The sequence below is a fragment of the Podarcis liolepis genome (assembly GCF_965112155.1).
Source record: "Podarcis liolepis genome assembly, chromosome: 16".
In the NCBI taxonomy this organism is placed as follows: Eukaryota; Metazoa; Chordata; class Lepidosauria; order Squamata; family Lacertidae; genus Podarcis; species Podarcis liolepis.
The window spans coordinates 13,531,815-13,554,867 of NC_139567.1; the positions used below are offsets into that span (position 1 = coordinate 13,531,815).

A 23,053-nucleotide genomic window follows, 5' to 3' on the forward strand; every position below is an offset into this window, starting at 1 on the left:
CAATGCAGCTGTGTGTCATCAAGATACTGGTGCTCCAAATCTCCTACTGACTGTTCCCAATAGTTTTATATAGAGCACAGCCTGGAAGATACTAATGGAACCACCCTATAAAAAAGTAAAGGTAAAAGACCCCTGGATGGTTAAGTTCAGTCAAAGGAGACTATGAGGTTGCGGCGCTCATCTTGCTTCAGGCTCAGGGAGCCGGTGTTTGTCCACAGACAGCTTTCCAGGTCATGTGGCCAGCATGACTAAACTGCTTCTGGCACAACGGGACACCGTGACGAGTGCCAAAGCGCATGAAATATAGATAATCAGTCTCACCCAGGGAAACTTGCAATGGTTCCACAAGCGGCCTGTCCACTAGTTTTGTCAAGCAAGGGGTGTTGGTGACCAGTCTATATTTATTGCACTTCACTAGGTCTAGAGCCACTGGTCCCATCACCTCCTGGCAAATAGAAGGGGAAGAAATGGAGGCAGTCAGAGATTTTACTTTCTTGGACTCCATGATCACTGCAGATGGTGACAGCAGCCACGAAATTAAAAGACGCCTGCTTCTTGGGAGAAAAGCAATGACAAACCTAGACAGCATCCTAAAAAGCAGATACATCACCTTGCCAACAAAGGTCCGTATAGTTAAAGCTATGGTTTTCCCAGTAGTGATGTATGGAAGTGAGAGCTGGACCATAAAGAAGGCTGATCGCCGAAGAATTGCTGCTTTTGAATTATGGTTCTGGAGGAGGCTCTTGAGAGTCCCATGGACTGCAAGAAGATCAAACCTATCCATTCTGAAGGAAATCAGCCCTGAGTGCTCACTGGAAGGACAGATTGTGAAGCTGAGGCTTCAGTACTTTGGCCACCTCATGAGAAGAGAAGACTCCCTGGAAAAGACCCTGATGTTGGGAAAGATGGAGGGCACAAGGAGAAGGGGACGACAGAGGACAAGATGGTTGGATAGTGTTCTCGAAGCTACCAGCACGAGTTTGACCAAACTGCGGGAGGCAGTAGAAGACAGGAGTGCCTGACGTGCTCTGGTCCAGGGGGTCACGAAGAGTCGGACACGACTAAACAACAACAACAACAGGTCTAGAGTGGGCTTTTAAAGAAAAGCACGCTCCACTGCCTGATTGCACTCAGTCATGCAAATATAGGTTTACCATACCTCTGACCATTCAGCCACTCCACTCCAGCTACCTTTAATACGCCAGGATATTAAAGGAACTAATGGACACCTCAGCTGGCACTGCCACAACAGCAGCGTCTAAACCACAGCAGAGCAAAGCGACCTCAGCCTTGAAGGGTTTGGCTATCTGATTACAGTTGGGCACCATGTGCTCCAGAGGTCCAGCCCCCTGGTCAGGAATAACAAACCTCTGGAATATGGGCTCATCCCCACGTCCACTTGTGCCGTGCCTAGAAAACACTGGTCCTGGTGGTTTCCCCTTTGCCCCACTCCATTCCAAGGAAATACCAACTCTTTAGCAGTAGATCAGAACAAATGGCAATCCATGGAAAACCGGAACTGTCATTTGCTCCAATTGAGCACTAAAGAGCGGTTTTCTCCAGGGGAGAGGAGCTGGACAAAAGGATAAGCTCTACCTCTGCTAGTTGGCTCCTCAAGGATGCATACCCTCCAACATTTCTACGATGAAAATAGGGGCATCCTATTCCATACCCTCCAACGTTTCTACTATAAAAACAGGGTTTTCCTAAGGAAAAGTGGGACATTCCAGGATCAAATCAGAAACTGGGACAGCTTCTGTAAATCCAGGACTGACCCTAGAAAATAGGGACACTTGGAGGGTCTCAGGATGTAGTGGAGGCAGCAAAGTAGGATGTCTTCGCTGACCTCAAACCCATGCAGTATGTCCTGTTTTGAGCCTGAACATGAACTCAGCTCAGTCAACTGTTTGTTTGTTTGTTTGTTTGTTTGTTTGTTTGTTAACCTCCCTTTCAGTGCTCCCTACTCTCCCAAATGAGTTTAAAAGTATTTTTTTTAAAAAAAAGAAAAAGAAAAAAAATAACTGTATGAGAAATCCAATAGTACAGACACTATTGGCAGAACAGATTCCCCCTCAACTCAGGGCCTCCCCAGATTTGCTTCAGTAGGTTGGAGACCCCTCCAAAGTTCCTTCAATGGGGCATAGGGAGCTGTGGGGCAGCAGTGGGGAACCAGTGACCCTCCAAATTTTGCTGGACTATGATTTCTATTAACAATTTTAAAAAGAACCTTACAGCATGAAACCTCCAGCAGCAGAGAATCAAATCAGCAAGAGAATGACTCACTAGCAGCAAAAAGAGAAAATTTGAACAGGCTTTCACTTTAAATATTTGCTAATTTTTAAAGATCAGGGACAGAAAGAAAAAAAAGAATTGTCCTTACCAAACCTTATACACTCGGCTTCGCAATCAAGGAGATGTAGAAAGTTGTTTGCATTGCCTCCACAGCCACTGTAAGTGAAGGTCTTGCACCTGCCGCTCACAGTATCGAAGTAAAAATTCCGGTAAGCTGAATGGCACCTTCCATATCTTGGACGTAATTTGCACTTGGCAGGCCGTTCCTCTTGAGGAAAGGTGAGAAGAAGAGCAATGACAAGTTCCTTCTATGCCATCTCATCTTTCGAAACTCAGAAGATGATGCCGTTTGAAGATGTGACATTTGTGAATCCAACACCTGATGTCATCTCTGCCAAGCAGCCAAAGTTGGACCTTCCCAAATGGGATCCAAGAGTCACATAGACCAAAGAACCCAACTGGGAGCCTAGTTGCAAAGAGTCCGGTTGTGGTTTCTCCCACAGCCCTTAAGAAGAATATAGCACACCACCATAATAAACAGAGGACTCAGCTACATTAGTCAATAAATGCATTTACAACACTGTGACACCAAATGGTGCTATAGAGCTGTTTTTTGCAGAGCGTTTTCAGAGCGTGTTTTTTTAAAAATATACAGTATCTGTGTCGATCTTGCCTGAGTAAAGATCTGTGGGATCACCCTGACAATGAGGCTGCTGCACCTCCTTCCCTCTCCCTCCGCTGGTCCTTTCAAAGGTGTTTCATTCCCAAGTGCTCTAGTTTAAGAAAACCATTCCACATACTATATCATCAGGAGAGCTAGAAGGTGAGCAAAGGTGTGAATGGAGGAAGGAGGCAACAGATGCAGCAGACCCTGATTTCAAATGTGTTATCCGCTGTTGAATATAGTCTGTCCCTAATCTGCAAATCAAATCTATGTACAACTTGCCTGGACTTTGATCTTTGCTGCTGTAATCCAAATGGAGTGTGTGAAATAATATACATTTTCCACCCGGTGCGGTGGGCAGTCCAAGGGCTTTTTGGCCATATTCACTTTTATTTTCTTTAACATTCTTGAAGATAAACATCTCTCCTAGAGGTTAGTAAGTGTGACTCCTGCTACATACTTTTAAAAAAGTCACTGGAAATGAGATCACATAATTTTGGGCTGCGTACACCATACCTGCCAATATTTCTCCAATGAAAATAGAGATGATGATGATGATGACAGCCCATTAATAATTAATAATTAATAATTAATAATTAATAATTAATAATTAATAATTAATAATTAATAATTAATAATTAATAATTAATAATTAATAATTAATAATTAATAATTAATAATTAATAATTAATAATTAATAATTAATAATTAATAATTAATAATTAATAATTAATACTTATAAAGACCCACCCTTCTGACTGGGTTGCCTCAGCCACTCCGGACAGCTTCCAACATGTAAAATAACAATAATTAACCATTAAATATATGTTTTTTAAAAAAACTTCTCTTTACAGGACTGCTTCCAGGTGTCTTCTAAAGGTTGTATCTCCTTGCTCAGGGATTGCATAACTCCATCCCCTAAGAGGGACATTTCAGGGCCAAATCAGAAACTGGGCCGGCTTCTGTAAATCCGGGACTGTCCCTGGATACACACCACACATTTAAAGATCATGACTTCCCCCAAAGAATCCTGGGAACTGTACTTTGTTAAAGCTGCTGGGTGCTGTAGCTCTGTGGCCTACAGTACAGTTCTCAGGATTCTTTGGGGGGAAGCATTGTGCGTTAAACATCTGGTGTGTGGTCAGCAATTGTTTCCAAGGGCTGTATGGGGGAAAGTATGGGAGCTCCCGTGTTGTGATCTGAGGAAACTTTTTTTTTTTAATTGCATGTTGTTCCTGGAAATAGCTTCATGTGTTCACAAGGCCCTCGTTCAAGAGATAATTCTGGCTGTGTTTTGAAAATGCACTAAATATATTGCACATCCTAGTGTAATAAAAAAAATTAAGGTCTTGTATATATAATAAATGTTCATAAATGTACCAAGCAAACACGTACATAAATATATAAACCACATATCTGAAGCAGCACAGGAAGATAGTCCTGAAACCATTTTGACTCCCAAACTCATCAAATGTTTCTCTGCAAGGAGGGAGGGAACTTTCCCATTGTCTCAGGAATTAAGTAATTACCATCTCAAAGGAATGGCCAGACTACCAGAAAAGGTAATCAGATAAGGCATTATCAGATAACCTGGCAGCCAGGAAAAACAACAACATTCAAATTTCTGTTGTAGACCGCCTTTTCTGTGATGTAGGTAAGATGTTTGTGGGGGGTGGTCTGGGGCTACACTCCTTCTATGGTGTATGTATGATGTATGGAGGAATGGTCTTGAGCTGCAGGGCAGGGAATTTCAAAATGTATATATAAGGGTGAGCACACCTTTGTTCTGGGTCCTCCTCTGCTCTCCTGTGTGTGAGGGGAGCACCCTGTTGCAACAGCTTTAATAACAATCAAGCTTACTAGCTGCTTTGCTTCTCAATATTCTCTGGTTGGCCTGTTATTTTCTCCTACCTATGGAGAACCTACAAAAGACTCTGTAAGGGCAGATTTTGTTTACAACACTAGCCTCTTCAAGATGTTGGATTTCTTTTTAGAAAGTTAAAGAGAATGAAGAAGAAATGGTTTAAAATCCCTCTGAACACCTCAAATATCAAAATACTTCAAAACATGTATTTATATTTTTAAAAAGGGTAATTGAGAAGACAGATTGTGAATTTTGATAGGGTTGGACTGCCAGTCACTAGTTACAGGGTGGAGTGACTGAACTCTGTATGGAAACATCCACACTAAACTTTGAAAGCAATATTATACCACTTTAAACTGTCGTGGCTTCTCCCAAACTATTTTAAAAGCTGAAACTTGCTTTTCAAAATATTTTAAGGGTGCTTAAAAACCTGTGATAAGAAAAACTGCCACCTTCCCCAGTGCTTCTAATATTAGATAGTTCGGCATACTCAAGAATCAAACATTTTCCATCTCTTTTGTAGGAAATGTGTGTGTGTGTGTGTGTGTGTGTGTAGTACATTCTGCAATGTCCATTTTTAGGAAGCCTCTATTTCCCCCGCCCCCAGAGCTCAGACCCTCCAAGTGTCCCTATTTTCCAGGGACAGTCCTGAATTTACAGAAGTATTCCTGGTTTCTGATTTGATCCTGCTTTTCCTTAGGATGCCCCTATTTTCATCAGAGAAATGTTGGAGGGTATCATAGGTGCCAACTTCCTGGGGCCCAGGGCGCAAGAGCGCCCACAAATTTTGATGCCAGGGCCATGCACACTACATGGCACCATGGGCCTGGGCACCCACATTTGCGGTGCCAAGCTGGCACTCTTGGAGCGTACAGAATAGGACATTCCCGTGGTGGTTTTTTTCAGCCAGAACACACCGAAACTCTCAGGTGGCCACCATTGCCATTTTAAGAGAACAAGGGAGGCATTCATGGTGAGTTCTGGCACCTCTTTTTCTAGAAAAATAGCACTTCAGCAGAGAAATGTTGGAGGGTATTAGAACTACAATTGGGATTCACTGTTAGACTGCTCTGGAAATAGAGGGGAATGGGCATTTTCTAACAACTCTCAGCACCCTTAACAATTCACATTTCCCAGGATACGTTGGTAAAAGCTATGGCTGTTTAAAGTGGTATAACACTGCTTTAAAGGTATAGTGCAGATGGGACCTTATGTATCCATTAGGACGAAAGTCCCAAGCTAAGAGGCAAGTACACAGGCAGGGTGAACAGAATGCGAAGAGGCAGAGCATTTGTCGCCCACGGTTGGAGGTGAGTGGCACCCGCCACAGAACTGTTCTCATGATATTAGCGCAAAGCCTGTGCCTCCAAATCCCATTCCATTCTGCATTGGATGCCTAACTTGCAGAAGGGCCCAGCAGATTTGAGGCATATGAGGGCCAGAAAAATGGAAGTCTTACCTTCCCAAATGGCATCCAGAGAGGGAAACAACCCGTGCACCTTAGACCAAGGTGCCAATAATCCCATGATGAAGGCCAGGAATACAATGATATTGCACTGCATGGTGGCTGATTGATGCAAATCCTCAGTGCTGAGAGAAACAACTTTATATAATGATGTAGAGCAAGATAGTCATCTGGACATCAAGCACAAGTTTTTAATAGGCAGGAACACTCTGAAGCACCTCTGCTTAGAGCAAGATAACCTCCTGTCCTTGAATGAGGACTGCTGCAAACTAGGGCCATAGAGGAGCCATCAGGTTCTTCAGCAAAATCTTGGCATAGCCAGAAAGAGATCTGTTCCCATAAGATGGTGATACAAACCACACGTGTGACATGGAAGATTCAGAACGGATACAATACTTCTTGCAGAACATAGTTGGCCACCAACTCAGAGTTCATTCTGACTATCTTTTGTACTGCATTCCCAGTGTTCAAGTTCTCCTCCCCACTCCGCCCCCAGCACTTTCCCCTTGAAAGTTTGCTGTTTGTCGCTGAATCCGAGCAAACCGCAGAAAAGCCAAGTTGCCTTTGGTTTTGATTTAGCATTAAAAAGCGGGCTTTCCTTGGTTAAAAAGAGAGAGAGACCATGCTCCCCTGGAACCAGCCTTGCTTTCATTCCCAGGGTAGCACCTAAGTTTGTCTGAGGGAGGGAGCCATCCATTAACTACCCAAAAATTCTCCTCACAACCTACCTTTTCCTCCCACCAACAACTGTGGGCATGAATATTGTGGGAATGTTCAGGGTAGCAGGAGAGGACACATTGTTTATTAATACCCTTCCTAACTTGCACTGGCAAGTTCCTTTCCTTAGCAGAGTGCATTCCCCTTTACCCAGCAGAAAACTAGTTGCAAACGTGTGTGAGTTTCTTAAGACAATACGCAATTCAATCTGGCTTGTCCAGGTTGAAATGTGTTCAAATATTTTCCTGGTGAGACCCATTGAATCCCTCCTAAAAGAATAAAGACACCACAGTATTATTCACAAGCAACAAAAAGAAAGTTTACTTCTCACGATCAGACAGAGCACAGTGTGATCCCTGAAGGCAGGCTTTAGGCTTAAAGTTACAAATGTATAAAAACAGGTTTACGCCATAAGGGAGATGACCTGAGGGACTGCCTGGCTGGCAGCCAGCAGTTCATTCCAAGAAGTTTGCAGGGCGAAAGGAAGATGGAAAAGAGTGAGGGAGGGGCCTTGGCCTTTGACCAGGTCTGGAAAGGTCATGCCCACCCACTAGTCACCAGGCAGAGGGCCTTCTCGGTAGTGGTGCCCGCCCTATGGAACACTCTCCCATCAGATGACAAAGAAATAAACAGCTATCTGACTTTTAGAAGACATCTGAAGGCAGTCCTGCTTAGGGAAGCTGTTAATATTTGACGAATTATTGTATTTTAATATTTTGCTGGAAGCTGCCCAGAGTGGCTGGGGAAACTCAGCCAAATGGGTGGGGTATAAACAATTATTATTATTATTATTATTATTATTATTATTATTATTATTATTACATTCCACCCCATCAACTATTTAAAAGAGAGTTGGGGGACCTTTGGCCCCGAGGAGACCATTGAGTCTCAGTTCCCATCAACCTCTGATAGCACAGCCAGGAAGGCTGTGGGGGAGGGGTTGAGTACAGCTTCGTCACCCCTAGTTGAATGTGTGCTGCTTTCATTTCTAATTGTTTTACTAATGTGAGTTTTTTTAAAAAAGTGCAACATAAATACTGCAACAGCAGAAGATGAATTCAATTGAACACCCTAGCAAAACAAGAAGGGCTTCTAAATGGATTTTCACTTCAAACATTGGATAATTTTAAAGGTTCATTAGTCCTCACCAAACCTTTTACACTCTTCAAGGCACTGGGTGAGAAAATTAAAGTTGTTTCCCATTGCCTTCGCAGCCACTGTAAATGAAGATCCTGCACATCTTGCTCTTAACACCATAGTAATAATTTCAATGGAAATAATTAGTTTCCATATTCTGGATGGAGTGTGCATTTGCTAGGCATAGTTTCTGGGGGAAGGGTGGGAAGAGGATGAATGAGAAGATCCATAAAAGTTATCCATTCTTGTGAAACAGAAAGGAAAATGCCATTCCCTCAAATAATCCTGGGAACTGTAGCTTCTAGGGGTATGAGGAATCATACCTGTATAGACCACGACAGGACTCTTTTGTGGGGGGGGGGATGTGCTCTTGATGTGCTTTCAATGTTTGGTGTGTCAAAGCCATTCTTTCCAAAGGCTTTATGGAGGGGGCGGGTATGTGCGCTCCCATGTCATGATTTGGGAGCACAATAACTTCAATTTGTATTCTGAATGTTCTTATGTGATTCCAATAAAGGTTACTTGACTTGAATCACTTCAGTTGACTCTTTAGCACTGTTTCCAGAGACTTTCCTGCCTCTGTTTTGAAAGAACACTACAGAAACTACACTTCCTGGCCTCTAGGAGATGCTGCTTTTACCTTTAGGAAAGTCATAGAGAATAAAGGAAGAGTTACATTCCCTCTAACACCTCATATTGCTGCAAGTTCAAATGTCAAGATATGAATTTGTGAAACTGAATTTGTAAATCAGAAACTGAATGTAAATCAGAAACAGGGTCAGATTGTCAGTTGTTTTTTAAACCGAGGGGAATAGGGGTCTCTAACAACTCTCAGCACCAGAGCAATCTACAGGTCCCATGCCAGAAAACTATCATCATGATGGCGCTAGTCCACCCCTCCCAACCCCGTCCAATCTGCAGGGGATGTCTGGCAGCTTGCAGAGTTGAAGCCTATGAGGGCCAGAAGTCTTACTTGCTGAATAGGCAAAGAAATCCTGCTTCTTGGACAAAGGTGCCAATAATCCCACGATGAGGACAAGGAGTGCCGTGTTAATGCACTGCATGGTGGCTGCTTGATGTGAATGCTCAGTGCTAAGAAGAGCCATGTTATATAGTATTCAACAGTGATATGGAGGGAGATAGTCATTTGGACAGCAAACATTTTTAATAGGCAGGGACATACTGAAATAGCTCTGCTTAGATCAAGACAACCTCCTGCTCGTGAACAAGGACTCTTCCGAACCAGGGACATGGAGGAGTTTGCTTGCATGGCCATCACTCTGTATACCAGCAGAGGGGAACCTCCAGTTGTCGGGCCAGATTAAGCTGAACAAGGGTCCTAATGTATAGCCTGCAAAACCATTTCCCTCCAGCCAAACGCACTTGCCCCACAACTAATGTCCCATGTGACGTTGCATCAGGTGTGTGGCAGGTGAAGTCACAACTGCAAGGAAACCATTGGGAACCTCAAGTGTATGTTCAGCGGGGCCCCCTGGGATTGGCTATACGAGCAAGTTTTAAATCAGCAACTCTGTAGCTGATTTGCTCTCACGGCAAGGACCATGTGGAAATGCTTCCTTTTCCTGTGCTGTTTGAAATTCAGCCTCTCCAGGAGGAAAGAGCATTTTACCTGATGCCATGGTGATGTCAGATGATTGACAGGTGGGTCAAAGTGGCTCTTGTGGGCTTGAGGAAAGCAGAATCCTGCCCACTGGCCTGGTCCACTTCCCCACCCCTGATGTATAGGTATATACAGCCAGAGCCAGCCCTATCATTAGGCAGAGAGAAGTGGCTGCCTGAGGCACATGTGACGTCAGGTGTGAGGCAGGTAAAGATGGGGGTCCAGAGGAATGTTTGGGAGCCTGAAAATGGCTACTACTTGTCCCTTGTCTAGTGAGGTTTACTGCCAGCGCTGGTCAGCTGATCTGTGATGACAGCAAGGATCGCAAAGGAAAACCATTCTCAGGGACAAGGAAATACTTCGCCTGGCGTCATGGTGATGTTGTATGATTGGCAGGTGGGTGCTCACACCTACCTGTCAAAGTGGTCCTCGGGGATTGGGGAAACATCTGGATCTGGCCTCCTGGCTAAATCCAATCCCTGATCTCTGTTGCCTGAGATGGAACAGGCAATGGTACCTGCACCAGGGTCACATTATACTCAGGTTGTAAAGTAACTTGGCCAGTATAATGAGGGAAAGTCATAGCCTAGAAGGTGAACGAAAGCATGTTTGGAACCCCACACATGGTGTGTTCTATCAACACTTGGTTTCCATAGATTCCCTCATAATAGCTCTTCCCACTGAACTAATCTGGACTCACCCCTCTCTTTGGAGGCAGACAGATAATGTATGAATTGGAACACTCCATATTAGGGTAAAACCTCTTTCTGATTGGGAGTTGCTACCCTTCTTCAAATAACCATCTCTTCTCATTCTCCCCACATTCACAAAAGGGATATGTGGACTTGAAATCAACAACTACAACAACAACACTCAATAAACACTGCCCACAGGGTGCAGAAGAACATGTGAGTTTATTGGCAAGAGCGTGAGAATTTTTGGCAAAGACTGGTACAACAGGATGAGCCATCTGCCTATACATAAAGGCATGGCTGAGAAAAAGAATGCCTCCTGGTTTCCTCTGCTGCCTTTGTTCCACTGGATTCAGTAAGATGTTAGCGGGTGTGAAAATAGAACAGGCTGAGCTCTGCACAAGGACTCAAGGTCAACCTGAAGAAAGAAGTGAGAGGTATGAACAATTAAATGTGAAGGTGCAGCCGAGACCAGTTTGCAGCATGAGGAATGCTTTGGGGGTATTTTTAGCTTGTGGAGACATTGAGTTACGGGAATCATGAGACAAGTTTATAACATCAAACATGGCAGAATCGGTTGAGTGGTGCAGGTAGCAGATTGACCAGAGAACAGGAGATTGACAGAAATCCCCCACTGCTGCCTCTATATGCTCTAAAAAGTATAAAATGCATTGGTGGGGTAAAGAAAGAGTGTGTGGTTTGAGATTTGGGGTATGACTTCCAATCCATTGAATGTTCTCCCACAGTTTTACTGCATTTTCCTATCATCTTCCCTACTTCAAAAGGTATGGTGTTGTACATTTCCGAGCACAATTCAAAGTGTTGGTGCTGACCTTTAAAACCCTAAATGGTCTCGGTCCTGTATACCTGAAGGAGCGTCTCCACCTCCATCGTTCAGCCCGGACACTGAGATCCAGCGCCGAGGGCCTTCTGGCGGTTCCCTCATTGCAAGGTTACAGGGAACCAGACAGAGGGCCTTCTCTGTAGTGGCGCCCACCCTGTGGAACACCCTCTCTTCAGATGTGAAGGAAATAAGTAGCTATCCTATCTTTAAAAGACATCTGAAGGCAGCCCTGTTCGGGGAAGTTTTTAATATTTAATGCTGTATTGTTTTAATACTTGATTGGGAGCCGCCCAGAGTGGCTGGGGAGACTCAGCCAGATGGCTTTATTATTTTAAAGTTGGGGGAGATCTGTCAATTCTGCAAAACAACGACAGTGTGGAGTTGGCCCATGATGTCCCCTCATGGATAACCTTGAGGGCATTTTTGGAAGGGATGCAATGGGGATAGTTCAGAGGTTCAGCCCCCAAAATGTAGAGGGCTGGTATGGCAACTGAACCACCAAATTGCCTTTGGATTAGTTAAAGCTGTATAAACACCATACATTTAAAGCACCTGGCCATCCCCTAACGAATCCTGGGAACTGTACAGTCATACCTCGGGTTAAATATGCTTCGGGATAAATATTTTCGGGTTGTGCTCCACGGCAACCCGGAAGTAACGGAGCGTGTTACTTCCAGGTTTTGCCGCTTGCGCATGTGCAGATACTCAAAATGATGTCACGCGCATGCGCGGAAGTGGTGAATGCACACGAAAACGTGGGTTGCGTTCACTTCAGGATGGAAATAGGGCTCCGGAATGGATCCCGTTCACATCCAGAGGTGCCACTGTAATTTATCAAGGGCCCTTGTAGTCAGAGCTCAGTGCAGGTTCAAGTTCAGAACTCAGGATAATTGTGGGAGAAGTCATGAGCTTTAAATGTGCAGCCTGTGTACAGCCTAAGTCAAAAAAGAAAAATTGCCACCCACTGGTCACCTCATTTCATAGTAAAACACAAAAAACAAACCAATCTGAATGTTCAGAAAACCTTTGGTGGCCCGTGTCTGCTCTTGATTCACTAATTAAGTGAGCGGGTGGGACCAATAATAATAATAATAATAATAATAATAATAATAATAATTTATTTATATCCCACCCATCCGGCTGGATTTCCCTAGCCACTCTGGGCAGCTTCCAACAGAACACTAAAATCCAATAACCTATTAAACATTAAAAGCTTCCCTAAACAGGGCTGCCTTCAGATGTCTTCTAAAAGTTTGGTAGTTGTTTTTCTCTTTGACGTCTGGTGGGAGGGCGTTCCACAGGGCGGGTGCCACTACCAAGAAGGCCCTCTGCCTGGTTCCCTGTAACTTGGCTTCTCGCAGCGAGGGAACCGCCAGAAGGCCCTTGGCGTTGGACCTCAGTGTCCGGGCAGAACAATGGAGGTGGAGATGCTTCTTCAGGTATACTGGGCTGAGGCTGTTTGGGGCTTTAAAGGTCAGCACCAACACTTTGAATTGTGCTCGGAAACGTACTGGGACCCAGTGTAGGTCTTTCAAGACCGATGTTATATGGTCCAATAACCCAGGCAGCAAGCTCAGCCCAGAGGCTTCCTTTGCTGTCAGAGAACCAGTCCCTGGGTATTCCCACATTGAATTCCCATGCGTGGAGGAATACCAGCCCACAATGGTGCCCACCAGATAGGGTGAGGGGACTTCTCCCTCTCCTATGAAATGAGGATATTGAATTAATGCAGTTGGAACGCAATCATTGCATAAATAACATTCAGAAAATAATAGAAGTTCCTCTCTGGGAAAGTTCTAAACATTTTCTGTGTCCTTACCATTGCCTGCACATGCCCAAAAGCATTCATATTCCTCACTGAAGTTATTTCTGTTCCCTGCACAGCCAGTGTAATTGAACGGCTTGCAGGTTCTGCTCTTGTCATCGTAGTAAAAGCGAGGAAAGGCACCGTGGCAGTGTCCCACGTCTAGGGGTTGTTCACAGTAATCAAGCAGAAACTCTGATATTGCAGGGGCAGAGAAGGACAGAAACAAGGTTCATATTTATTACTTGGTTCTTTGAAGGAAATAGAATTTTAAGGCGTCATACTTGTGGTCTCAACCAAGGGCACCAACTTGCCCCCATGTCGTGGGGTGCATCACTGGGCAGGGCTGGGCAGGCGTCCCACCGCCACAATGCCCTCGCACACTGGGTATTGGGGAGTGTGGAGTTGGGCTACCTCCTCCCTACGTGACATTGATGGGGAGGCAGAGGCGGAGTGGAGCCACAGGATTTTGAGGGAGTTCGGCCCCTCCTTGAAAAAAATGGCAGGGGGCTGAAGACCCCTCAGCCCCCACAACTTGGGGCTGCACCTGGTTGCAACACCTGAGATTATCTCAGTGACAATTATGAAAACTCTGCCCTGGGATTTGACAGTCACATTGACAAGAGTGGAAATGTGGACAACAGATGAAAGAGACCAGTTGGGACTCGTTACATTTACGTTCGTTAAAAAAAGAAGTTATAAATGCATTATAGCACTGTGAAAATTTATTGAAATTGGAACTCTATGAAATTTTCCATTGTGAGCTTTAAAACGGTTTCTTTTCATAGCATTTTCAGAGTGTTTTTTTACAGCTGTGTAGATGCAGTCAAGGACTTAGATAGGATGAGATTATGGTTTCTGAGATTCCTTAAGGCATATTTAGCATACTATCACAGAAAATTCACCAACAGCCTCTGATTTGGTGCAGCCTTTCATAGAAAGTAACAGCTTAGCAGTATAGATACGGCAAAAGAGACCTGAAAAAACAGGCTGCAGAACTGACAAAATGCAGTAGGAGTGGAAGGCAGAATGCATACGAAGGTCAGAAGGAGAATGCCATGGAGCCCTCCTTTACTCGGTCCTTACCTTTAAGTATGTTGGGATTTATCAGGTATTCAGGTATTTCTGTTATAAGGAGAAGGAGAACCATGTTAACCAAATGTCAGAGACTGGAGACCATTTTTATGCTGAAAGTTACAATCGCTACAGAGCAATCTAGAGCAACTCTAGTTAGGGTTCTGTTCTTGAAAAAGCACTATGCTAAGGACTTACTACAGCTAAGTTTAGGATCCATTAATGATCGGTAGGCTATCTTGACCTTTCCCGTAAATATGCACATAAATTAACATCCTCCCTTATCCATGTACCAGTGGAGTTTAGGTGAAACGGAATCAGATTAGATACAGTAGTTAGATACACCGGTGTGGCAGGAGAGGATGGCAAGTGTGGTAGGGAAATTCAAGGACAATAAAAGATACTTGTTTATAATTACTGCATTTTCCCATGTATATTTTCCCCCAATTTTTTTAAGGTTAAAATTGGGGGTCGCCTTATACACGGAATGTTGCAATTATTTATTTCTTAATTTTGGGCTCAAAAAGCAGGGGGCGTCTTATACATGGAAAAATAAGGTATATTTGGGAAATGAATCATGTTATTATATAGTGTATTGTTTTATATTTTCTGAATGTCCCATGATCATATTGTAAAGTAGGTGTGTTCAACTTCCAGTTTGGCTTGCCGTGGTGGAGGCTGGTTATTACATCTGAGCCGTTTCGCACGGAATATTTTGAGGATGAGATGGGAGTAATCATCCTCCCACCCCACCCCCCAGGGCCGGGGAGGGCAGCTTCACCCGCAGATTCCTGTAGGAATGAGGGGGCTGGGGGCACTGGTTGGAAAACACTGTGTGTCTCTTTGGCAACTCTCCAAAGTCACCACCATGAGCGAACGAACACCTGTTTTTTAAGATGATAATTCGGACTTAATTAACGGGCATGCTCTGAGTGAGGGGATATAAACTACTCTGCTAACTGATTGAGCCACTGAGGAGCTAAAGGATTTGAATGGAAGAGGGATTATCTTTATTATGGAACTGGTATGTTGGAACGGAAGGGGGGGATGAGCCTCCATTATTATTATTTTTATATACTTCGTATTTGCTATCTTATTTGGCAAATCTCCTTTGAAGGACTGAGTACCGATGGATTACGTAGGCAATCAGGACTGTAATTTAATATTGATATATTTTTGATCTAATTATTAACTGTGGAAAAGATTTATGAGTTTGCCATTAACTTTGATGGATTGTTGAGAAAGGAAGGTGGGAATTGAGGCTTCTAGCCACAGTACGGGCTTATCTGTTCTGGAATGAGATGAAACGAAGAAGTTTGGGCATATGCCTGGTACAATTGGCAGAAAGCCAGATTTCCTCCATTTTGGGACGTGTTGTAGTGGATAGTTACACGCATGAAGAAGCAAAAGCGAAAGACATGGATGAAAAGAAACACCCACACAGAAACATATTGCTTTGATTTAACTCGCTTGCTGGACGAACTCAGAGGCTGTTGAAAATGAACGAAGGATTAACATTGGATTGATTTATGGGAACCACCTGGACTAATTAAGAAAGCAGTGCAAATGTGAGATGATTGCTATCCTCTGACTTCAGAGCATGGGAAGTCAACCAAAGATTATGATTTGGCATAATATTTAGACTGTTTGATTATTTTATAATTTGGAATGTTTTTAATGTGTCTTTTATTGGATTGTTAAATTGGAAAATTTAATAAATATTATTATTTTAAAAAAGTAAAGTAGGTGCATTCTATGTTATAAATCAAGCACTGCTAGGAGTTGTTTTGCTCTCCAGTGTATTTCTTATCAATAACCATTTTTGGTATGGTGCAAGCAAACCTTTATTTTGAAAGTGTGGCACAGAGAAAAAAGTTTGAGAACCACTGTCCCAAAAGATACTCCCCTGGTACTAAGGCTGCACCTATACAGTTATAAAAAACGCTGGGGGGGGGGGCGAGTTTCAAAGCTCACACTGGGAAATATCATCGAGTTCAGATTTCAGCTCTACAGCCACATCTGGTGTTGCAGTGTTTTAACGCAATCATAATGTGGTGGGTTTTTTTTACTAATGTAACTGAGTCCCTAGTCTGATATGTTTCAGATTGCCAGCACAGTGGAACCTCAGTTCCTGCACGCCTCCACTATTGTATGTTTTGGCTCCTGAACACCAAAAACCTGGAAGTAAATGCTTCTGTTTTCAAACATTTTTCAGAACCTGAACGTGCAACATGGCTTCCACTGAGTGCAAGAAGCTCTTGCAACCAGTGGGAAGCTGCACCTCAGTTTTCGAAAGTTTCGGAAGTCAAACAGGCTTCCGGAATGGATTACGTTCGAGAACCGAAGTGCTACTGTACAAAACCCTTTGTTCAGTCATGCATTCAGGTGACTTTCGTCACTGTTTTCAAATGATAACATTAGTGCTATACAAGATTTTCTTTCGCTTTGAAGCCTGCACACTTTCCCTGCTCTAGCACCAAGTTTTCGCACTCTAGCGTCAAATGTTGCATTTCTTCTGACTTTTTTCAAATCAGCAATGCTTACCCCCTTAGTACCAACACTACCCCCCCCCATGTTTATAGGGCAATATGCTGCTGTAGCGGAGCAGCAACGCCACTAGAGCATGCATAAAGTTAAGCAAAAAGTGCAAGTTCTTCGGGTTGATTGAAAAAAAGGCAAAAAGTGGCTCATTCTTACCATACTTTTCACACTCCTCGTAGCATTCCCTGAAAGAATGGAAATTGTTCTCGTTGCTTCCACATCCACTAAATATGAACATGAAACATCTCTTCAACTTGACATTGTAATAATAGCGTAGCACACTAGATTGGCAATTTCCGAATGAAAATGGCCGCTTGCATTTTAGAGGTAGCTCTGGAGGAGGAGGAAATGGGGATGTGGAAAGATCACACATATATAGTAGATGTAAACCCTATTTCAAAGTCCTGCAGTTGAAACTGCTGAGATTATCTGTTCCAAGTGGGCAATGACAGGAACCCTGGAGTGGCATTCAGGAATGTCAGGTGTTGAAAAAGACCCCACCCATTTCCCAGCCCCTTCGACCCCAAGATTCTGTATCAGGGGTCCCAACTTGAATAAAACATTGGGGGAAGCCAAGGTAAGTCCTGCCCTCTAGTGCAGGGGTCTGCAACCTTTAAGACAAAAAGAGCCACTTGGACCCATTTCCGAAGAAAAAAAATCTGGGAGCCGCAAAACTCGTCATTATAAAAATAACTTTTTTTGTCACTTTTTTATTATTTCTTTGTTTGACCCCTCAAAATTACTCCTCCTCATAGAAATAAACGTTAAATTAACAAGTTACCTTTTTGTGTGTGTGTGTTCTTCACTCCCCTTCAAAACAGTGACCAGCGTACATGCCCCCTTTCAATGCAGTGACCAGCGTACATGCCCCTTACAATGTAGCGGGTGGGCGGGCGGGCGGGAAGGTGACGTCGGGATGGTGCGTGACTAACGCACGCACCGTCCCCATGCGACATCACAGCCAGTACAGCGCCCGCCACAGTGGGGAGTGTCGGGGCGCACAATGCGCCTCCTCCCCTCGCTAGTATCCGCCCCGGAGCCGCGGCAAAGGTGTAAAAGAGCCACATGCCGCTCTGGAGCCGCGGGTTGCTGACCCCTTCCCAAGTTGATTCCTACCAATCCAAATGGAAAGCTACACTGCATGAAAAGCTAAGAGGCTTGGGGTTTTCCCCACATGCCCTGATAGCTTTAGGTTATGAGAAAGCTAGAGCAATAATCCACCAACGAATTTGGGATGTGGCACTGCAATGCCACGTGAGCGAGATGAATAAACACCCGGCAATAAAAGATAATGGGAGAGGATTTACCCCAGCAAATTATTTGTCAAAATTACAAACACCCAAATACAGACGGTCCTTTACCCTTGCTAGATTCAACATGCTGCCATCTGCCTTATTGCAGGGCAGATTCGAGGGTAAACCATATGTGAAATAAGTCTGCCCCTGCGGCTTGATAGAGGTAGAAACTGTCTCTCATGTCTTGTCACGCTGCCGTTTCTATGGGGATATACACTCGGTGTTTATCACTCCTGTTATACAAAAATCTTCAAATGGGTCCGAACTTCAATGTCTAAAACTCCTGGTAGAGGACAAGGATCTAGAGATCACGCTAAGGGTGGCCAAATTCTGTGCAACTGCCATAAAACTTAGGGAACAAGCTGCACTACCAAAATGAATAAGGTTTTAAATGACAATTTTAGGTTATATTTTAGTGATCAAGATTTAATATATATTTTTAACTGACGCTATATCTGAATTTCCTCTGTTATACCCAAATGCAATTCAATGTATTTCTGTTGTGTTTTATGATTTTCCTGATATTGTAAGTGAGCCGGAACTGGTCTGTGACCGTAATAATAAAATTCAATTCAAGTCCTGCCCCACATAGTCAAAAGGCTTGGCACACAGAGACCATTTGAATGGAAATGCCCATCAATTTTGGGGCACCTGGAGCTCATGGTTTGCATATCCTATGAAATGCCCTCGTAGGTTCCCTTCTGGGCTCCCTAGTCCCACAAAGTGGCAGGCGGAGGCAGTCCCTTCTCATCATCTTGCTGCTTATGTCCTGTCTCTTTTGACTCTCATATTTAGAGGCATCTCCCCCACTCCATTTCTGAATCGCACTGCAGGCAGCCATAGGAACTCTTACCTTGTTTCCACCCAATTAGCCTGTGTACTTGAAGTACTGTGAAAAGGACAAGGAGAACAATCTTACTGTACAGCAGATTTGATGTGAGTGTGAAACAGCTTCGATACAGAGTTTTACGGGGAAATGAAAAACAGACCATTGGACAGCTGATACAATTAGCTGGATGCTCTTTCCCATCCAGTTCTTAATTAAACATTGTACTATCTCAGGCATAGGCAAACACGGCCCTCCAGATATTTTGGTACTACAACTCCCATCATCCCTAGCTAACAGGACCAGTGGTCAGGGATGATGAGAGTTGTAGTCCCAAAACATCTGGAGGGCTGAGTTTGCCTATGGCTGTACTATCTCCATTAAACATTACAGTGGTACCTCGGGTTACAGATGCTTCAGGTTACAGACGCTTCAGGTTACAGACTCCGCTAACCCAGAAATAGTACCTTGAGTTAAGAACTTTGCTTCAGGGTGAAAACAGAAATCACACAGCGGCGGTGCAGCGGCAGTGGGAGGCCCCATTAGCTAAAGTGGTTCTTCAGGTTAAGAACAGTTTCAGGTTAAGAACGGAGCTCCGGAACAAATTAAGTTCTTAACCAGAGGTACCACTGTACACACTTTCCATCACCTTCCCAAAGCTGGGCAAGCACTAGGTAGGCTTTGGGAAGGGTCTGGGAGGACTCTAGGACCTTGTCAGACAGAGCCCTCATGCCTCCTTCAGAAAGCAAGTTAGGCTTTGGGAAGGAGGTGGGTGGATGGCCTCTCAGCTCAGTTCACACTGTGCTGGAAAACGGGTCACAATGCCCTAAAAACACTTCTAATTGTTTTATTTATTTAGAGATTACTGTAAGAACTAAGGGCACATTCCCATATTAACATCCTCCCTTATTACAGGGTTAACACATCCCTAGGCAGCTTACAAGGGACGCGGGTGGCGCTGTGGGTTAAACCACAGAGCCTAGGACTTGCCAATCAGAAGGTCGGTGGTTCGAATCCCCGCGACGGGGTGAATTCCCATTGCTCGGTCCCAGCTCCTGCCAACCTTAGCAGTTCGAAAGCATGTCAAAGTGCAAGTAGATAAATAGGTACCGCTCCAGTGGGAAGGTAAACGGCGTTTCCATGCGCTGCTCTGGTTCACTAGAAGCAGCTCAGTCATGCTGGCCACATGACCTGGAAAAACTGTGTGCGGACAAACGCCAGCTCCCTAGGCCAGTAAAGTGAGATGAGCGCTGCAACCCCAGAGTCGGTCACAACTGGACCTAATGGTCAGGGGTCCCTTTAGTCAGCTTACAAGAATTTTGGGGTCCCCTCTGAAGTTGAATTTATGGGCCATGGGAGTCTGTAGGGGAAGGGTGTGGGAAGATGGAGTCACCATATGTAGCAGGAAACAACTCCTATTAACATCTTTTTTTAAAAAAAAAAAGTGATGCAGCAGAACATCTCCAGCAGCAGAGAATCAATTCAGTTCAACACTCCCTAGAAACACAAGGACAACTTTTAAATAGATTTTCACTTCAAACATTTGGTTGTTTTTAAGGTTTAGGGGAAAGGAGGGGGTATTAAAATTGTCCTTACCAGACGGCTGACACTCAAAAACACATTGGTATACATCTAGGAAGTTGTTTCCATTGCCTCCGCAACCACTGTAAATGAATTCCCTGCACATTTTGCTCTTAACATCGTAGTATAACTGTGTAAGGAACGCCTTGCATTTTCCATAATCCGGAGTGAGTGTGCATTTTTTAGGTATAGTTCCTGGAGGAAGGATGGGAAGAGGAACAGCCACAGGTACCATATATGTTATCTCATCTTTTGAAGCACAGAAGATAATACCATTTGAAGACATTTGTTAACCCTAGATCTGATATCTTCTCTACCAAGTAGCCAAAGATGGAGCCTACACATTGGGACCCAGGAGGCATACACATTAAAGAGCCCAATCTGGAGTCCAGTTGTAGAGTTTAGTGGTGATTTCCCCCCATAGGCTTTAAGAAGACTGCAGGATGTAAGAATAATAAATTCAGTGAATGTCTGTGGGGCCACACTGACAACGAAGCTGTTGCACACCCACACCCACCCACCCACACACACACACACACACCGAGGCACTAAAGGCAGTGGCGTAGCGTGGGGGGTGCCAGGGGTGCCGACCGCACCGGGCGCAACATCTGGGGGGGGCGCGAGTCCAGAGGGAAGGGACAAGTTCCTTCCTCCGCCGGGCTCCTCGCCGCCACCGCCAGCCCTATCGCGCGCGCCCCCCACCGTCGCTGTGGCTGCGCTCCGCTCACTGCTCGCAGGAGGAGCAGCCGCTGCAGCAGCGCCGACGCCGCCACCGACGCCTGGCCGGGCACGGGCAGCCTCTGCCCTGCTGCCGCCGCCATCCCCTCGGCCCAGCCACAGGCGGCGGCTGCTTCTGCCTCCATCCTCCTCCGGGCAAGCAGCATTGTTTGCGCGGCAACTCGCAGGTTAGGGGTTGGGGGGGCGCAAATTACTTGCCTTGCCCCGGGTTAGGGGGCGCAAATTACTTGCGTTGCCCCGGGTGCTGACAACTCACGCTACGCCGCTGACTAAAGGCAGCATATTCCCACATGGAATGTGTTAGTTGCTGTCGAATGCAGTGCATCCATCATTCTCAAGTCAAATGTAGAATCAGCTGCGACTTTGAGCAAAGTTTGCTATTGTAATCCAAACTGAGATCATGAAATAATTTATATTTCCTGCCCCATGGGATGCTAGCCCAAGGGCTTTTTAGCCCTATTGATTTCATTTTCTTTTAGCGTTAAGAATGTCTCTCCAAAAGCCAAAGAATGTGATACCTGCCACATGCTTTCAAACTGGAGCTGGAAATTTTCCTAGAAAGGGCACTATCAGCTCATGTGATGTTGCCTGTGTAGACACTATCGGTGTAAAGCGAATTGTGTTCTTCAAAGAATCCTGGGAACAGTAGTTTGTTCTGGGTGCTGTGAATTGTAGCTCTGTGGGCATTGTAGGCCTTGGGGTGGGGGGGATCCATGTGCCTTAAGTGTATGGTGTAGAGGCAGCCATTGTTTCCAAGGGGGAGGGGAAATATGGGTTCTCCAATGTCATTATTTTTGTATAGCGTTTTTTCCTGAGACGTTTCTGGATTTGTACAACAGGAACTGTGCTTCCTCATCTCCGGGAGATGTTGCTTTTACCTTTAAGAAGTTATAGACTATAAAGAAGGAAACGATTTAAAATCCCGGTGAACACTTCCTATTACTGTAGATTTATGTGTCAAGAGACTTCCAAACTTGAATTTATAAAACTGCATTTGTAACAAAGAAGGGTATGCCTCCCATTTTCACTAGTTACAGGGCAGACTCAAACTATTATACCACTTTAAACATTCATGGCTTCCCCAAAGTACATGGGGAACTGTAGTTTATTAGGGGTGATAAGACTTGTCAGGAGACCCCAAGCCCCCTCCCACAGCAACAATTCCCAAATTTGCCTGGGAAGAAGGCTTGTACCTTGAGGAGAAGGGGGTCTCCGAACAACTCTCAGCCCATTGACCAAGTTACACTTCCAGGAATCTTTCGTAGAAACCATGGCAGTTTAAAGGGGAATAATACTGCTTTAAAGGTAGAGCACAGATGGGACCCTATGTATTCATTAGGGTGAAAGGGTAGAGGCAAGGATACAGGCAGGCTGAACAAAAGGTGAAAAAGCAGAGCATTTCTCTGAGTCTCCCAGAGTCAATGGTGACTTACACATGCCAGAGAACTGTCGCCATGATGATGCCCAATGCCCAACCTGCCCAGTCCCATCCAATCTGCAGGGGATTCCTAACTTGCAGAGAGGCCTGGCATATTGCACACTTGATGCATAGAAGGGCCAGAAGGCTTACCTGGTGAACGGAAAAAACCCTGCACCTTAGAGCAAGGTGCCAATATCCCCATGATAATGACCAGGAGTGTAGTGCTATTGCACTGCATGTTGATGTGAATATTCAGTGCTGAGAGGAACCTCCTTATATAGTATTCAATAGTGATGTGGAGGGAGATAACCACCTGGACATTGAACATAATTTTTTAATCGGTAGGGAACACTCTGAGGCACCTCTGCTCAGATCAAGGTAACCTCCTGCTTGCAAATGAGGACTGCTCTGAACTAGGGACATAGAGGAACTATCTATCAGGTCAATCAGCATAAACTTGGCATTGCCAGAAAGAGTT

The 23,053-nt window shown here is 44.6% G+C and overlaps 2 protein-coding genes and 1 long non-coding RNA gene across 6 annotated transcripts in view; 1 reads left to right on the top strand and 2 right to left on the bottom strand.

The window, feature by feature from the left end:
* The window catches only part of LOC310695794 (kunitz-type serine protease inhibitor A-like), a 40,077-nt gene extending 33,706 nt beyond the window's left edge, over positions 1 to 6,371 (bottom strand). For all 4 annotated transcript variants that reach the window (XM_083480760.1, XM_083480761.1, XM_083480759.1 and 1 more), the window contains exons 1-2: positions 6,280 to 6,371; positions 2,381 to 2,560 (exon numbers count right to left, since the gene is read on the bottom strand). In XM_083480760.1, coding sequence (XP_083336886.1) covers positions 2,381 to 2,560; positions 6,280 to 6,346 — 247 coding nt within the window. In that variant the 5' untranslated portion in view covers positions 6,347 to 6,371. The remainder of the gene's footprint in view (positions 1 to 2,380; positions 2,561 to 6,279) is intronic.
* A 3,266-nt stretch (positions 6,372 to 9,637) lies between these two features.
* On the top strand, positions 9,638 to 10,765 carry LOC310695867. Its single transcript, XR_014520312.1, has 2 exons — positions 9,638 to 9,801; positions 10,594 to 10,765. It is a non-coding gene; the product is annotated as an uncharacterized lncRNA (long non-coding RNA).
* Positions 10,735 to 22,903, bottom strand: LOC310695781 (carboxypeptidase inhibitor SmCI-like; the record flags this gene model as incomplete). Its single annotated transcript, XM_083480738.1, has 7 exons — positions 10,735 to 10,870; positions 13,116 to 13,295; positions 14,187 to 14,225; positions 16,872 to 17,048; positions 18,864 to 18,899; positions 20,433 to 20,612; positions 22,726 to 22,903. The coding sequence occupies 7 exons, from the start codon at positions 22,901 to 22,903 to the stop codon at positions 10,866 to 10,868; spliced, it is 795 nt and encodes a 264-aa protein (XP_083336864.1). The 3' UTR covers positions 10,735 to 10,865.
* Positions 22,904 to 23,053: the final 150 nt, after the last annotated feature.